The 18731-nt window shown below is 43.4% G+C and overlaps 1 protein-coding gene across 3 annotated transcripts in view; it reads right to left on the minus strand.

The window, feature by feature from the left end:
• Positions 1–18731, minus strand: part of HERC2 (HECT and RLD domain containing E3 ubiquitin protein ligase 2) — a 226554-nt gene that overhangs the window by 11770 nt on the left and 196053 nt on the right. For all 3 annotated transcript variants that reach the window (XM_082630800.1, XM_082630799.1, XM_082630798.1), the window contains 6 exons: positions 15745–15959; positions 7018–7195; positions 6337–6498; positions 4203–4294; positions 3851–3990; positions 336–523 (listed from right to left, as the gene is read on the minus strand). In XM_082630800.1, the coding sequence (XP_082486926.1) occupies positions 336–523; positions 3851–3990; positions 4203–4294; positions 6337–6498; positions 7018–7195; positions 15745–15959 (975 nt within the window). The remainder of the gene's footprint in view (positions 1–335; positions 524–3850; positions 3991–4202; positions 4295–6336; positions 6499–7017; positions 7196–15744; positions 15960–18731) is intronic.

An 18731-nucleotide genomic window follows, 5' to 3' on the forward strand; every position in this document is an offset into this window, starting at 1 on the left:
GAAGGTTAAAAAAAAATTAGCGTATAGAAATATATTTACTACAGAAAACATGCAGCCTGAACTACCAGAATGGTTTTATATAGTTTATCAAATGTTGAATAAAGGTGACACACTGATACACACAGAATGTCGACTGGCGTGAGTAATTAACGTTCTTAAAAATACTGTTCTTACCACTACCAATAATTATACATTATTGACAATAGAGCACCTCTGGAAATGCATAAGGGGAAAACCAAGTGTGCGCACGCTTGCACACGCGTAATTCAATACGCAGGCCGTAACTCTGTCACAACCTGCATGCCTGCTGGCCCACTCGCCCAACCGCCACTGACCTGGGCAGGGAGCTTCCCGGCACTGGCGGGCTTGCTGGTCGACCAGGCGAGGGTGTGTGCTGAGCCACAGGCCACGCGGTTGACCTTCTTGCCCTGAAGAGCAGCTACCAGCCGAGGCCTCTGGATGGCATTTGTCGTTCCATCTCCCAGCTGCCCCTCATCGTTGTCGCCCCACGTATACACTTCACCTGATGCAGTGGGTTTAGAACAAGGACTGGTATATTACCACCAGTGCACGCACGACCACCGCCGTCTTCCCGCACACAGTCCTCGCTGCCCTCCAGCTGGCTGTCGGCGGTCGTCTGTGCGATGTGAACCTTATGGTGATCCAGATGTCTCTAATCACAACACTCAAAGAGGGAGCAGGCTTCCCAGGACCCTTCCCCCGCTGCGCACACGGCTTTTCCAACCGTGTCTGCTCACAGGACTAAGCATGTAACTGGAGCAGTTCTTAATCAGAACAAGTAACGTCAGAACAGATGGTAAATACTTACAGTCCAAATGGATTGTGTATGTCAAAGGAAGAGAAAGTCAGTGTTTAACTAAACAGAACCCATGTTTTAAAGGAACATGCTGTTCTTCCAATGGTTACTCATGTCCTAAACGTGAGGTAGGAATCTCTCATTCATATCTCACTGATGAGAATCGTATTTTTCAGCACACCATACTAGATCCCAACCATGAAACACCACTGTATGGCTACGGTGGTGACTAGAACAGAAGTGAGTCTAGTTCTCTAGAAACATCACAAGCCTTGCAAATCCACAGAGTCCTCAGGATGCCATGAAGCCACAAGCACCGCCGTGCAAAGTGCAAGGCCCGCATGATCAAGGGCAGTGTGCTTGTGTCCTGCCCCTTTCTGCTCTGAAGAACTCAGTCCTAAAGCCACTGGGTAGGGGTCAGAGTGCAAGCAAGGGGAAGAGAGCCTCTCTGCAGAGGCGCAGCCGGGTGCAGGGAATCAAGAGTGCACGAGAGACAAGGACTTCCACACAGAGGGTAGCCAGGTGTGGGAAGTCAGCCGAAGCAGGGAGCAGTATACCCACGCGGGGACATGGTCCAGAGTGGGCAGTCACAGCCCAAGTGAGGTGAGGATCCACGCAGGGGAGAAGGCAAAGGCGACGATGGGACACCAGCCACTACAGGAAGAGCAAGTGAATCACTTCCTTACTCAGTAAGGGGATCCAGGTTTCTTACCAAAAGAGAAAGGAGGAACAAGTATGGAAATAGAGAAAAGTAGAATGAACCTGTGGTCCAGTGCCTTCGGGTACTGGTGTGAACAAGTGGTACTCTATGTACATATATACATAGAGAAATAAGCACAGATGTAATTCTGTGTATTATTTATATATATATTCCCTAGCTCTATCCACTGAGAAGGCCTGGGAGCAGTGACATCCCATAGCGATGAGCACACCTACAGACCTGACCTTGTCTTTCAAACACCATTTTCCTCTAAAGGCACCAGGGCTCCTTGGGGAAACAGACAGTTCTGAGCTTGAGACACGGAGAGTCAAGACAAGGATAGAAGGTCTTTTTGTGCCAGAAAGCGAGGAAGTACCCAATGAATGACGGGGTGGAAACTTCAGGAGATGAAGCCAGCCACACAGGGCACAATTTGAACATCAAGGTAAGTAAAAGCAACAGCTTATATGTAACTCATTAGATAAATCAGGAAACCACGAGCCCGACAAGATGAAAACAAACCAACAAAAATTTAAATATCTGATGAGAATAAATAAAATGTTCAGTGAAAAAGGAATGTTTATATAGTTTCAAACACCCTCCCAAATACTTATTAGTTACAAAGGATGTTCACAGGGGAACAGGCTGGCTACACCTCCTTTATCAAGTGACTGATATTAACACCATTAGTAATGGGACAAAGAGAACATGCATGTCCCCTGATGAACTGAGGATGAATTAGGAATGCAGGATAAATTAAGATCAAAGACATGCAACCTGCATCTACTGAGGAAACATCAAACTCAAATTGAGAAATGTTCTACAAAATAACCAGCCTGTAACCAGTGTGAAAAGTGTCAAGGTCCAAAAAGTCCAAGAAGACTGAAGAAGACTGACAAGGATGACCCTGAGGGGTGACTGAGGGTCGTCTCAGAATAGAGATAAGAGCAGCACGGCTGACAGAGCCCGTGTTGTGAGGGGAGAGAGAGGGAGGTCAGGTGGAGTGACGACTGTGTGTATTTTCTCCCTGAAGGCCATGTTGTGATTAGGTAGCCCAGGGCCCATCACTGTAGGAAATACACACTTGTTCAGGGTCATGGGGCACCACGGCATCACCTATCTCTCACATGGAAAAAGAAAAAGTTCTTTGTACTACACTTGCAACTGTTCTCTAAGTGTGTTATATATATGTTTCAAAATTTTTTAAATTATAATAAAGGAAATAAAAGTGTGTTGTAATTTCTTCATCAAGAACTACATCAGTCCCACCACAAGCCACAGAAGTTGCATATTCATATATGAAACTCATGCATCGAAACTAATTAAAGGGCACGTGTTCATATAATTCACCGAAGCCTTTTAAAGGGAGCAAACTTGGGGGAATGGCAGTTTTCCAGCAGCCACCCATGCTCCCCGGCCCCTTCACGCCACCGTCAATGCCAGCGATGCAAGCTGAGACCCTCTCGTAACTGGAAAATCTCTCCGTCCTCTCCTTCCACCACGTCTCTCTCACTGATCTTCTGCCTCCTTTTCTCCACTGAAGGGTGTGTGCGATTTTACTAGGCTCACCTAATGACTCAGAACATTTCCATACTGTAAAGTCAGCTGATTTGGCAATCTTAACTGCATCCGTAATTCCCTTTTGCCATTCTCTTGGGGTTCCCAAGACCACCCTCCGTTTTGATGATTCACTAGGAGAACTCCAGGACTCAGCATATACCAGACTCAGAGCTATCATTCATTACAGTGAAAGGACACAAAGCAAAATCACCAAAGGGAAAAGGCACGTGGGTGACGTGCAGAGAAAACCAGGAGCCAGCTTCCAAGGGTCCCCGCCCAGTGGAGTCACACAGACACACTTAGTTCCTTCAGTAACAAGTTGTGGCCCCTTGGGACGTGCCGTCCAGCAGGGACATAAGGGACTCGGTGCCAGGGTGCTGACTGGGGCAGGTCAGGCAGGCACTCTGCCTGGCACGTACCCAAGTTCCAGACCCCCAGCAGGACGCAGGTTTCGGCAGAGACCACGCTCTTTGCAAACATTCTAACAAAGCCTCCTTCAATCGGGGCTGGTGGGAGCCCTCCTGAAGTCCAGGCTCCCAGGAGCCAGCCGAAGGCCAACCTTGCAGGCGAGTGTTTCTAACAACGGCCGCGTCAGGCCGGCTCTGTTAGCCATGAGACACAGCAGGTTCACCGGTGTTCCCACCAGGGGCTGAAGCTTTCGAGCGTGGTGTGGCTCTCCCCGTCCCGCCTCCACCTCAGGGCCGCGCGTGTCAGCCCTGAGCCGGCCCCTCCGATCGGACGCCTCCGCGTTGCGAGGCCGGGCCTCCACCTACCGTCCTCGGTGCAGCATGCACAGTGCAGGGACCCGGTGGCGATGGCGGTGACCTTCTTCCCCTGCAGCCCTTGGACCTGCCGCGGCCGTCTAACGTGGTCGTCAGACCCATGGCCCAGCCTGTGATAATCACCTTTGCCCCTGCACACAAGGAAACGCGGGACTCGTGAGTGCAAAGCCATCTTGGTGACCACCCTGCGCCACCCTCCGGGAGCAGACACCACGCTGACACTGCAAGACACAAACCACAGCCTGCCCCAGAAGCCACATTGCTACCTACAAAACGGCAGCTAAAGCGACTTCTAATGAACAATCCGGATTTGGTGGACTTAAATAAATAGAATCTTGCATACCAAGTATAGACAGCACCAGATTTGGTCAGGGCGACAGAAAACTGGGACCCGCATTCCACTTTAACCACTCCAAGGCCTGTCAGAGAATCGATCTAGAAGGGAAAAGGCTCAGTTAGACTGATTCAATCAAGGTTTCTGCTGACGGCTGCACCCAGATAGAGACCGCAGTGACGCCAACAGAGAACTCGGAAAGCCCTTTTACTCCTACGCCAAACGGTTATTACGACGTAAAACCCTACTCCACACAGCCAAGTGTTCGCAGAAGGAGCAGGAAGCCTGGCTCTGAGGGCACACAGGCCACAGGCGGCCAGGCGCCCGCGCCACCACCCGTGAGATGCACCGCATACCACGGGAAATGAACACGTCACTACTGAAGGTCTATGATCGCTTTCCCCAGCATCCGCTCTCCCAACTCCGTTTCTCTTTGTGATGTGGTGGCCCCATTCTCCGGCAAGCCCTGCACTTCCCATCTGCCCTCCAGCCCTCTCAGATGCACAGGCCCACGGGGAAGAAGCAGGTAATGGGGGACGGATGGCCAAGACAACCAGGGTTCTGACTTCAGACACGAGCAATCCATCTGCCCAGGTTATTCCAATTACACACGACGTTGGTCAGGTCCGTGTTGGACCCCACTTCCAGCCCTGCATGCTCAACGGTGCAGACCCTTCACAGCTAGCGCCCAGAGCTCTTACTGGGGTTCATTTACCTGGCTGACGTCTTTCCTCACCTAGCAAACTATGCTCCTTATTACCTGTGACTGTTTCCAGACTCAAGTTCTCAAACTTAAATTTAAATTCATTAGCCCCTAATTCTCTTAGTTTTCTCCTCACCCTACCCCCAACACAATGATAGCAGTAATGGCCTCCACCCCCCAACACCCCCCAACGCTCGGCATCTCAACCCTGAAAGGTGCAAAGCCTTTGTCTAATGCCTTCTTGACATACGAAAGCCCACAACAACTTTTTCATAAATGTGGAAACCATGAGTAACCTGTAACGTGGTTAAGATACCGTATACCTGTGAGGGAAAAGAGCAAGTGGTGGTAAAGACAAGAAGGCAGGCTTGAGTCCCAGGTCTTCCAGCAGCACCTGCCAAGGAGGCCCCAAAGAAGAGGGGTGTCTCCTTGCGGCCAGCCTCATGGCACAGAGGGGCAGGTGCCTCAGGTGACATGCTCTTCATCAGGCCCTGGCTCTAGCCGGCACCCGCCAATACCACTCGACGTGGTAACGGAAGCTTGCTGTGCCCACACTGCCCAGCATGGCAGCACACGCAGCTGCTGAGCACGTGAAATGTGGGCAGTTCAAGCGAGGGAGTGAACTGTGATGTCACTCACTCTTAACTGATTTACGTCAAAACTTAAGTAGTTATGCGTGGCCAGCGGCTGCTTTGCTGAGCAGCGCGGCTCTGAGAAGAACAGCTCGGCAGCCCCAGCTCAGGCTCCTATTCTGACAGCCCCCAGTGGCTCCCCACCCCCTCCCCAGGCCGCACATGCACCACGTGGGTCTCTACTCTGCACGCGCAGTCTCAGAGCCCCAACAAGAGACGATGCCAAGCAGAGACAACTTCTAGCTTTCCTTCACGGCACCGACACTCCCAAGTCCACAGCAGATCACCTCAGGTGAACAGCCCTGCTGTGTTCTTGTCCCGCAGGCCGCTAGGTGGTCAGCATGTGACCCAAACACACCGATGGACGTAACCTCCGCCAACTCCCTATTCACGAGGGCAAAACACAGCCGTGATCACAAACGTCGATAAACCGCCCAGAGCCGCTCGGCTCAGGCGGAGGCTCTTCTCTTGGCTTCTCACAGATGTCCATCCAGCAGCCTCCGGCTAAGCCAGATGCAGCCTTTCAGCGAATACTAGTGCAGTGCGTGGCTACAGACCTCTGTGAACTGCAGAGTGGGAACAAGTCGTCCTCCTCAAACAGGTCCGCAGGCTAAATAAAACCACGGGCTGCGCGATGCCCCGCTGACCACAGACATTCCCGAGAGAGCGCGAAACGGAGCTTAAAACTATCGTCATACCTCTGGGTCTTTCACTCCCTTTTCACCCAGTGACCCATCGTGTGTTTTGCAAAGAAGCTAAAGATGAAGCGAGGCTACTCCTGAGACGCAGGCGGCGGCGGGCAGCGTACCTTCACGGGCGCCTTGCAGCCGTCGCTGCCCCCTCTGCCCAGCTTGCCGTAGTCCCCGTCCCCCCAGGACCAGACGGTGTCGTCCTCCGTCAGGCAGAGGGTCTGGGCGTCCCCACTGCCACAGGCGACGTCGACCACGCGGTGGCCCTGCAGCACCTCCACCTGCAGAGAGAGGGACACTGAGGACATCCGACCGCATCAGAAGGGAGGCTCTCCCCGGAGGGGCTAACGTGCTGGGACTTGCGGCGGGGAGGGTGGCTGTCTTAACTCTTTACAAAGACCAGGGAATCTTAACGGTCCTGCGGGCCAGGACAGAAGACACCCTCGCATGTCTGGACTATGAGCATCCCAGCGGGAGGAGCAGGGCCCAGTGTCCAGTGCTCAGTCCTGCCGCTCACCCCACAGTCTCACCTGAATCACAGCGGACCTCCCAGAAGACAAAGCCTCTAGCTAGATGCCAAGTAATATTTACTAGTGTAGATAAAAGGGTATTTCAAACGCTCTCCTGTTTAAACGACCCACGGAATATATACCAAGGTGGTTTTTATTCCCACCAAAAAAACCCACTGTTAACTCTGAAACTAAAAAGAATCTGGAACAGGAAATACTGTGGATTTTTAAAAAGCATAACGACAACGGCAAGCTGTCCCTCCAGGCCTCCCGAGCACAGCTCCTCCTCACCAGCTTTGGCTTCAACTGGTCCTCACTGTCACTGTGCCCCAGGCGGCCATACCGGCCTTTGCCCCACGTGTAGAGGTCCCCGGCTGCAGTGACACAGGCGCTGTGGGCTCCACCAGCAGCGACATCAACCACCTCTATTCCTCTCAGAGACTCAATGACACGAGGACGGTCACACGGACTGCAAAAGAGGTCCCCAAAGATAACTGAAATAGTTTCATTCTTAAATATTCTTAAATTATTAAATATAGGCTATTGGTTTGTTGCTCATTTATTCAATGTACACCTCTCAACCTACATACATCTGTCAAGTCAATCATTCAATCAATCTGGAAGAATCATTCAGGCCTGAACTCAAAATCACGTAATTCCCTACCTACCTCCTTTTATACAAGCTGCCCAAATGCCAGAGAGGAGATGTACAGTCTAAATCAGGGGCTGGAAGACCAGCACTTACAGATGGGCCATGTCTTGCCTATGACCTGTTTTTGAAAGGCCAGTGAGCTGAGAATGGGCTTTGCATTTTTTAAGGGTTGTAAAACAAACAAACGAAAACCACAAAAGAAGGATATACAACAAAAACTGTATGTGGCTGGCGTAAAATATTTATGACTATCTGGCCTTTTGCAGAAACAGCCTGTCTACCCTTGCTATAAATCAACATTTCATTTAAGGAGTCAACTGGTCTATATATAACATGGCAAGCCTGACGACAAACTTCTTTTTCTTATTACTGAGTTTTGAAAGCTATTTATAATGATCTTGGATATAAGACCTGAGTCAGATATAGGATGTGGTAAATATGCTTTCCCAGTCTGTGGCATGTGATTTCCATCCCTTAACAGTGTCTCTCAAAGAGAAGTTCACAAGTTTTATAAAGTCCAATTTATCCTAGTTTTCTTTACTGGATTGTGCTTTTGGAGTTCTATCTAAAAATCTTCATCTGACCTAAGCTCACAAAAGTTTTCTCTCATGTTTTCTTCTAGAAGTTTTTAGTTGTAGCCTTTAGATTTATGAGTTAATTTTGGATACGATGCAAGATAAGAATTCAAGTACAAAGATCGAGGTGTTCCCTTAGGCAAGGCTGAAGATTTTAGTCTGTGGTATTTGGAATTTAGGCTGCAGTCCTTGTTTTTGGATGGATCGCTGGGTCTGTGGCACAGTCCATGCTTTAAACCAGATCTGAACAGAAGAATGGCTACTTGGCCCAGGTAGAAGTAGATGAAGTATTTGGTTGAATTTTGGATATTAATGGCGCAAGATAAGAATTTAAGTTCACTGTTTACCATACGGTTGTCCAATTGTTCAAAACCATCTGTTGAAAAGACTATCTTTTCTCCAGTAAATTGTCTTTGCACTTTCGTATTATGCACTGCAAACTGTGAGGGAGGAATCAAGTTTCATTTTTCCACACTCACTGTATCCGTATTTGTGGGTACGTTTTTGGACTTCCTCTCCTATCCTGCTCCACTGATATATTTCTCACTTGTTACAATAATACCACACTGTCTTGATTACTGTATCTTTAAAATGAGACTGGAAGTTAAATAGTGTCAGTCCTCCAACTCTGGCTCCTCATTTGCAAAGCTGTCTTGACTATTGTAGGTACTCTTCACTTCCACGTGAATTTTATAATCAGCTTGTCAATTTCTACCGAAATTTTGATTGGGAAGGGGTTGAATCAATAGGTTAATTTGGGGAAAACCAAGAAATCAACAATACTGAGTCTTCCAATCCATGAACACAGCATACTCCTCCATTAGTTTAGGTCTTTAAAAATTTCTCTCAGCAATATTTTACAGTTTTTTTGTCTGTAAGTTATCCATATCTTTGGGTCAAATTTATTCCTTACTATTTCGATTTTAGGGGCAGGGTACCATAAATGGTATTTTAAAATTTCAATTTCTGATTGCATATGTATATGTATAAAGACACACAGTTGACTTTTTTTAATGCAGAAATGTTTCCTTTATTTGCCTGCAATCGACTTTTATTTACTGATCTTCTCTCCTGCAACCTTGCTAATCACACTGATTCTAGTAGCTGTTTTGTAGACACCGTCAGATTTTCTACATAAATAATCATATGATGTGTAAATGGACAGCTTTAATTCTCCTTCCAATCTGAATGCCTTTTACCTCTTTGCATTGTTGTGCTGCACTTGCTAAACCTGCTAAACAACGCTGAGTACAACTGGTGACAGACAGCAGCAGACGTCCTGTCTTGTTCCTGGAGATAGGGAAAGTGTTCAGCCTGTCACCATCATGTACCACATTAGCCCTAGCTTTCTTTTCTTTCTTTCTTTTCTTTCCTTCCTTCCTTTCTTTCCCTCTCTCTCTCTCTCTCTCTCTCTCCCTCCCTCCCTCCCTCTCTCTCTCTTTCATTCATTTATGGCTGTGTTGGGTCTTCGTTGCTGTGCGTGGGCTTTCTCTAGTTGTGGCGAGCGGGGGCTACTCTTCATTGCGGTGCGTGGGCTTCTAATTGTGGTGGCTTCTCTTGTTGTGGAGCATGGGCTCTAGGCACTCAGTAGTTGTGGCTCGCGGGCTCTAGAGCACAGGCTCAGTAGTTGTGGTGCATGGGCTTAGTTGCTCCGCGGTATGTGGGATCTTCCCGGACCAGGGCTCTGAACCCGTGTCCCCTGCATTGGCAGGCGGATTCTTAACCACTGAGCCACCAGGGAAGTCAAGCCCTAGCTTTAACAGAGATGCCCTTTACCAAGCTGAGGAAGTTTTCTCTCATTCCCAGATTGCTGAAAGTTTTTATCAGAAACAAATGTTAGTTTGCCAAATGCTTTTCCGCCTTTCATCTACTGAGATAATCTATATAGTTTTTCTTTTTTACACTGATCAATTTTCTAATGTTAAAACAATTATTCAATACTGGCAAAAACATCATTTGGCCTTACTGCTTTATCCTTTTACATATTGTTGGATTCAACTTTCTAAAATATTAAGAATTTTTACATCTATGCTCATGAAGGATATTGGTCTATATTTTCCTAATAACATCTGAGTCTGGTTTTGATATAAGAATAAAGCTGTCCTCAAAAAAGTAAGTTGGCGAGAATTCCCTCCTCAATTTTCTGAAACTGACTGTGAAGAACTGGTATTATCTGTTACTTACATGCGTGGTAGAAATCACCAGTCATATATCTGGTCCTGAGGATTTATTTGTGGGAAAATCAATTTCTTAAATAGACACAGGGCCATTCAAGTCATCTAATTTTTCTTGAGTGAGCATTAAAGAATGTGTGTCCTTTGAGGAATTTGTCCATTTCGTCTAAAAAGTTCAATCTGTTGGCATAAAGTTATTTAATATACTTCATCTTTCAATAACTACAAACGCCCTCATTCCTGATATTGCTATAATTTGTGTGTGTGTGTGTATATAGATAGATAGATTAGTCTAGATGGAGGTTTTATTGATGATGCTAACTTTCTCAAAGAACCAACTTCTGTTTTAATTTTTCTCTACTTCTCTGTTTTCTATTTCATGGATTCTTGCTCTGATCTTTCTTAGTTCCTTCAATCTGCTCACTTTGTCTTTCTTATTCTAGTTCCTTAAAGTAGAAGCTGAGGTTATTGTTTAGAGATCATTTTTCTTTTATAAAAAGGCATTTCATGCTATAAATCTCCTTCTAAGTACTGCTTCTGCTGGATCCCACACATTTTTATATATTGTTTTCATTTTCACCCAGATCAAAATTCTTTCTAATTTCGCACTGATTCCTTCTTTGACCCATCAGTTATTTTTTTTACATTTTAGTTATTTTTACATTTTATTTACTTTCCAAATATATGGAGGATTTTCCATACTTTATAGTAATTGATTTCTAATTAATTCCATTGTGGTCAGAGAAAATCTTTTATATAACTTGAATCTTTTTGATTTATGAGATTTGTTTTCTGGCCCAAATTACGGTCTATATTGGCAGCTGTTCCACGTGTACTTGAAAAGAATGTGCTTTTGTTAAGTAGTGTTGTATAGTGGTAATTAGATCAAATTGGTGGATAAAGTTGTTCAAGTCTTCTGACACATCTTCTACCCACCTATCAGTTATTGAGGGAGGGATATTAAAATCTACAACTGTAAATTTGTTTCTCCTTACAGCTCTGTCATTTTGTTTAATTTCATATATTTGGAAGATCTATTATTGTTGTGTAAACATTTAGGATTATTATGTCCTCTTGATGAACTGACCACATCATCATCATAAAATGACCCTTTTTATGATATTCTCTGATGTTACATCTGGTTTGTATAATATTAATATAGGCATTCCAGGTTTCTTTTAATCTGTGTTAGCATATTTTCCCACTCTTTTATTTTTAATCGATTTATGTGTTTAAATATAGACATGTTAAATACAAAGTTTGTTCTATGTAGCATATTGTTTGATCTTGCTTTGATATGCATTCTGACAATGACTTTTAACTGTGGTGTTTAGATCATTTAACATTTGATGTGATTGTTAATATATTTTGGTTTAGATCTATACCTTACTATTTGTTTTCTATTTGTCTCATCTGTTTACTCCATTTTTTTTCTTTTTTCTGGTTTCTTTCAAGTATGTTTTTTGATTCACTTTAACTCCCTTGTTGGCTCATCAGATAAAACTTTTTGTTGCGTTCTTTTCGGGGCTGCTTTGGCGGGTGTAGACTGCATCTCTAACGGTTAGAGTTTAGTCTGGGGTCATGTACTACATCGTGTGTGGTGTCAGAACTTCACAACAGCATTATGTCCATTTCCTGCCTCTAACCCCAGCCTCTGTGCTACCGCTGTCATTTATTTTACTCCTACGTATGTTTTAAGCATCTCAGTTCATTTTTACCATATCCTGAAAACATTCAATTATCTCTTAAAGGAATTTATATAATAAGGGAAAACATCATGATATTAACCCATGTAGTAATTTCCTCATTCATTTGTATAGATCCCTGATCCCATCTGGTATAATCTTCCTCTAGTTTGAAGTAATTCCTTTAAATTTTTAGTTGTACAGATCTGGAGGTGGTGAATTATTTCAGCTTTTGTATGCCTGCGTAAGTCTACTTCAAATTCATTCCTGAAAAAATAATTTCATTGAGTAAAAAAATCTAGGCTGACAGTTATTTTTACTTTCAGTATCTCCCACTGTATTCTAGCTTACATTATTTCTTATCAGAAATTCACCATCACCCTTTACTTTTTATTCTGTACATAACTGGTATTATTCCCTCTGGCTGCTTTAAAATATTTTGCTCCTTATCAATGGCCTTGAGCAATTTGATTATAATGTGCTTTGGTGTCGTTTCCTTCATGTTTCTCCTGCTTAGGGTTCTCTGAGCTTCTTGAATGTGTGGGTTTATAATTTTCATCAAATTTGAAATTTTTTCAGCCATTACTTCTTCAAAATCCCCATCTTCATCACTTTTGGTAACTCCAATTATGCATGTATTGGGCCATTTGAGGTTGTCCACAGCTCACTGATACTATGGTCTTTTAATATATTCTTTTTTTTTTCTGTTTCATTTGGATAGTTTCTACTCTTATATATTCAAGTTCACTGACCTTTTCTTCTGCAATGTTTAATCTGCCATTAATCCCATGCACTGTATTTTTCATCTTAAACATTGTATTTTTCTTGGACATTGTATTTCTTTAGGACTTTGATTTGGGCATTTAAATATCTTTCAGTCTCTACCTAACATGTTCAAGTTTTTCCTCTACCTTACTGAAGATAGAACTGTTACAGTGTTCTTGTCTAGTAATTCTATCACTTGTGTCACTTCTGGGTCAGTTTCAATCAACTGACTTTTCTCCTTATATGGGTTGTATTTTCCTTCTCTTTTGTGTGCCTGATAATTTTTTTATAGCTTTATTGAGATAAAATTGACATATAATATTGTGTAAGTTTAAGGTGCACAATATGATTTGATAGATGTATATATTGTGAAATGGTTACTACAATAAGGTTAGTTAACAAATCCTTCACCTCACATGTTTACTTTTGTATGTGTGTAGTAAGAACATTTAAGATGTACGCTCTTAGCAACTTGCATATGTACAATACAGTATTGTTAACTATAGTCACCATGCTGTACATTAAATCCCCGCAACTTATTGATCTCATAACGAAGTTTGTACTCTTTTAGCAACATCTCCCCATTTCCTCCACCCCCAACCCCTGGCAACCACCAATCTGCTCTCTACTTCTATGAGTTCAGCTTTTTTAAGATTCCACATATAAGTGAGATCATACAGTTTTTTGTCTTTCTCTGACACATTTCACTTAGCATAAAGTCCTCGAAGTTCATCCATATTGCTGCAAATGGCAGGATTTCCTTTTTCATGGTTGAGTAATATTCACATACACACACACCCCACACACACACAACACATTTTTCTTTCTCCATTTGTCTGTCAATGAACACTCAGGGGTTGTTTCTTTATCTTGGCTATTGTAAATAATGCTGCAGTGAACATGGGGGTGCAGATATCTTTTTGAAATAGTGGTTTCATTTCCTTTGGCTATATACCCAGAAGTGAGATCATTGGATCATATGCTAATTCAATTTTAAATTTTATGAGGAACCTCCACACTGTTTCACACAGTGGCTGCACCAGTTTACATTCCCACCAACAACGTACAAGGGCTCCCTTTTCTCCACACCCTCGCAAGTACCTGTTACCTCTGGTCTTCTTGATGATAACACTTGGGAGGTGATGTCTTATTGTGGTTTTGATTTGCATTTCCCTGATGATTTAGTGACCCTGAGCAATTTTTCACGTGCCTGTTGGCCATTTGTAGGCCTCTTGGAACCATGCTTATTCAGGTCCTCTGCCCATTTGTTCATTGGGGTATTTGGTTTTCGTTGGCTATTCAGTTGTATGAGTTTCTTATGTATTCTGGATCTTAACCCCCAACCAGTTGTATGATTTGCAACTCGTTTCTCTCATTCCACAGTTTGCCTTTTCACTGTGTTGTTTCTTGTGCTGTGAAGAAGCTTTTGGTTCGACGGAGCCCCACGTGTTGATTCTGGATCTTAACCCCCGACCAGTTGTATGATTTGCAACTCGTTTCTCTCATTCCACAGTTTGCCTTTTCACTGTGTTGTTTCTTGTGCTGTGAAGAAGCTTTTGGTTCGACGGAGCCCCACGTGTTGATTCTGGATCTTAACCCCCGACCAGTTGTATGATTTGCAACTCGTTTCTCTCATTCCACAGTTTGCCTTTTCACTGTGTTGTTTCTTGTGCTGTGAAGAAGCTTTTGGTTCGACGGAGCCCCACGTGTTGATTCTGGATCTTAACCCCCGACCAGCTGTATGATTTGCAGCTCGTTTCTCTCATTCCACAGTTTGCCTTTTCACTGTGTTGTTTCTTGTGCTGTGAAGAAGCTTTTGGTTCGACGGAGCCCCACGTGTTGATTCTGGATCTTAACCCCCGACCAGTTGTATGATTTGCAACTCGTTTCTCTCATTCCACAGTTTGCCTTTTCACTGTGTTGTTTCTTGTGCTGTGAAGAAGCTTTTGGTTTGACGGAGCCCCACTTGTTGATTCTTGCCTTTGTTGCTTGTGCTTTTCGTGTCATAGCCAAAAAATCATGGCCAAGACCAATGTCAAAGAGCTTCTTCCCTATGTCTTCTTCTAGGAGTTTTATCATTTCGGGTCTTAAAGCCAAGTCTTTACTCCATTTTGAGTTAAGTTTTGTGAGTGGTGTAGAAGAGTGGTCCAATTTCATTCTTTTGCATTTGAATATCCAGTTTTCCCGACACTACTGGAGAGACATGTGCCTGATCATTTCTGACTGGATGAACAACACTGTGAATATCATCTTGCTGGCTGTTTGATATGTTTGTATCCATAAAAACATTCTTGAGCTTTGATCTCTACAACATGGTTAAGTTACCTGTCAACAGGTTAATCCTTTCAGGTCTTGCTTTTTAGCTTTGTTGGGGGGATCAGAACAACCCTTAGTCTGTGGTTCACTTCCTTCCCCTCTGGGTGCACCACCACTTTTAGTCCTCTACTCAGCGCCCTGCGAATTATGAGGTCTGGGGAGTCGGCCCTACCCTCTGCCCTCTGTGAGCTCTGGGAATGTTCCTCCTAATCTTTTCAGGTGGTCTGTGCCTTGGCCTCTCAGATATTCCCCTCACACATGATTGTCAGTATTCACCTCTGGAGATCACTGACCGTACTTTACTTCCTGTTATCCAATGTCTTTAGGGCTGCTGTTTCATATATTTTGTCTGGTGTTTTAGTTATTTCAGATGCAAAGGGCCCTGTCACTCCAATTTGGCAGGTGGTTCCCATTACTTTTTAAAAATTTAGTGGGTTTGGGTTGCTTTGTTTGAAAAACCATATCATTTGTGTGTCCCTTTCCCCTACTGCCATTTCCTCTGTATTTACAGTTTTAGCATCTGCATATTAACAAAAGGCCAACTGTGATTCAGTGGATGACTCGGGGACGAGGGGAAGGGGACCTGGGGGAAAAGGACAAGATGAAGCTCACCATACTTAGTAATCAGAAATCAAAATTCAGAACTGATTTCCCCCCAACAGAGGGGTCATGTAGGCAAGCCTACATAATGTCACATGAACTTATTTCTGCTAAATGAGTCATTAACATTAACTTTGAGTAGATTATTACAAATGTCGTCTTAAAAAACAAACTGCCAATACACCATACAAGCATTAACACAGACAAGAAGAGGAAAACATAACATTAAAAATGATGGTTTCACATAATACCTTCTGTTGCCGTGCCCCAACTTCCCGTCTTCTGCCTCACCCCAAGAGTAAACTTCTCCTTCTGAAGAGAGGGCAAGACAGTGTTTTCCTCCTGAGTTCACAGCTACTTTCTTAATAAACACATGCTGAATGGATTCAAGTAATGTTGGGGTAGATACCGACTCTGTCCCTCCAATTCCTAGTCTGCCGCCGGCACCATACCCAGTGGCATACAGCTAAGACAAGAAAAAGTAATATAAACATCAGATTTTCAGTAAATAATAAACCAATTAGTTCATTTTAGTAATTAATAACCTATATTTTAGTAATTAATAAACCAAATCAATGCTCTAGATATTTTTACCACAGAAAAATAAAATTAAAAATCACAGGAATGTTTAAGACTTTATTTTTGCTTTATCAGATCTCTAAAAATTAAAGAAAACATTATAATTAATAGAAACCCCAAATTCAGACAATGTATTTTGAAAACATGGTCTTATCCCTGGAAGCATTTCTATTTTTGTCTAGAATAGCAACTACAATTAATACCAAGAAAAACAAAAACGATTTAATTAGCTACTATATGCAAATCCCATTTAACACCTACAGAAACACCCATATGAAAATTATACATATACTTAGTACTTCAGCAAGGCAGCATACAAATCACACAGCAGAATATACTACTTTTCTTTCATTCTAAGTGGGTAATTGATTGGGACATAAAACATCTTTACCATAAAAAAAAATCAAGATTGCCATTTCCAGATGCATGTCAAACACCCCTCCTATAACAATTTAAACGCTGTTTCATATTGTTTCAAATGCTCTGCTGCATCGACACAACAGTAAGGAAACTTCAAGGACTAAAACAGGAAGTGAAACCAAGAATTCAGATTGGATAAATGAACCCAAAGTCAGCCTCCCCTGGGAAGGTTTTAAGGCTCTCGAGTGCACCGGGTGTGGGCGGTGAGGCGCCAAGCCTAAAGGGAGACTCTGTAGAAAGGCGAGGCTCTGAAGCGCTTCCCCTCACTCAGACTGTGAATGAGAACTAAGAAGAAAACAAAGAGGGTTGCCTTTCTCAAAACTTAGGACTGGGGGGCTTCCCTGGTGGCGCAGTGGTTGAGAGTCCACCTGCCGATGCAGGGGACGCGGGTTCGTGCCCCGGTCCGGGAGGATCCCACATGCCGTGGAGCGGCTGGGCCCGTGAGCCATGGCCGCTGGGCCTGCGCGTCCGGAGCCTGTGCTCCGCAACGGGAGAGGCCACAACAGTGAGAGGCCCGCGTACCGCACAAAAAAAAAAAACAAAAAAACAAAAAACTTAGGACTGAAGGAGAGGCTGGAAAATCTCTCCTGAGAATTCATAACGACAAAAGCTGGTCCTTGAGTTGGTTTTCAGTCTGAATTAATGCTACCTGTGGTCTAAATTCCGTAGGCAGAGAATTTAATTTACAGCGGCTTACAGTTGGTAGTACCCAGGGTCACAAATTCTTGTTTGATTAGTGACTTCAAACTAGGCCTCTGACACCACAAACTTCTTAACCGGCACAGGCAGGAGACAACACTATGAAAAAGTGAAAATGTGCTGCCTTCTTCTTTCACTTTCTCTTCATTTAGACACTGCCTGGTCCCTCCTCAGTCTTCTGTCTGGAACTCCTCCTCTCAGATGCCTTTCGTGGAGCTATTTCCCAGCAGTTTTCCATGCTTCAAGATCGTCCCATCCTATCAGACCTTTATTGTTCACGGTCCCATTTCTGTGAGATATTTAGCTTTCTAAGATGCTAATAGATTCTGATACTTTAGGATATCATCTTTTTAAATGGGTCCATTAAATGCATGGACCCTGTCATAAAATACCTTAGCTGAGAGAAATCAAAAACGAAACAAAATGAAACATACAAAAAACAAACAAACAAAAACTAGGCCTCAAAGAATTTCTACATCAAATTTTCCAAGGAAAATGGTTAGCTCATAGTTTTAAAAATTCCCATTATCTAAAAGGAAGGAAGACACCATGAGAATCAGAAAAAAAAAAAAAAGCCCAATATTATGTTTAAAGAAATAAAAGCTTGAAAGTATCCCCAAGGAATAAGAGACCAGAAGGTAACCCAAAGCAGAACTTCCAGAAATTAATAAAACATAGTTGAAACAAAAAACCAAGAAGTAGTAAACAGAAGATTATAAACAGGTAAAGAAATCAGACAACTAGAAAATGGATCTAAGGAAATTATCCAGCATATGGCACAGAAACACAAAGAGAAGAGGAAGTTGAAAAGAAGAGAGAATGTGGGATAGAACTCCTCATCTGAACGTCGATCAGAACTCAGAGTTTTAGGTACAGATCATACAGAGAATATGGGAGAGGCAATACTGGAAAAAATAATGTCTGAGAATTTACCAGAGTTGTTAAAAGGCCACTTCTCAGAGCCAGGAAGCCCACCCCTTATCCCTCACCACCTGGCAGAAACAAAACAACACAAAAATGGGCAGGAAAAGTAAAAAGAAATTGACATCTAAATATATTCTAGTGAAACTGTAGATCCCTTAAGAAAGACCTTGAAAGCAGCTACAAAGAAAAGATTTCTTACCTTCATTTGGGTAAAAATTAATCTGACTGCTGACATCCCATTAGCAACAACCAATGCCAAAAACCAGAAGAATAAAACCTTTAATAGGCTGACTGAAAATAATGGTCAACTGAAAATGTTATACTCTAGAACAGGGCTTGGCAAATCACGCCCACCACCTGATTTCGCCACACCCATTCATTTACATATTCTCCACAAGCTGCTTTCATAACTGCAACAGAGACCAGACTATATGATTCCCATAGCCAAAAATACTATCCTTTACCTAGAAAAAGGACAAAACTAAGATATTTTTAAATAAACAACAAAAACAATCAGGAGATTAACCAACAGTAGACCCTCACAAAAGGAAACTGAAAATATACGCTTAAAGTAGAAGAAAAATGAGTGCAGATCTAAGATCTGAGACATACGAAA

Source organism: Mesoplodon mirus (assembly GCF_964341445.2).
Source record: "Mesoplodon mirus genome assembly, chromosome: 8".
Taxonomy (NCBI): domain Eukaryota; kingdom Metazoa; phylum Chordata; class Mammalia; order Artiodactyla; family Ziphiidae; genus Mesoplodon; species Mesoplodon mirus.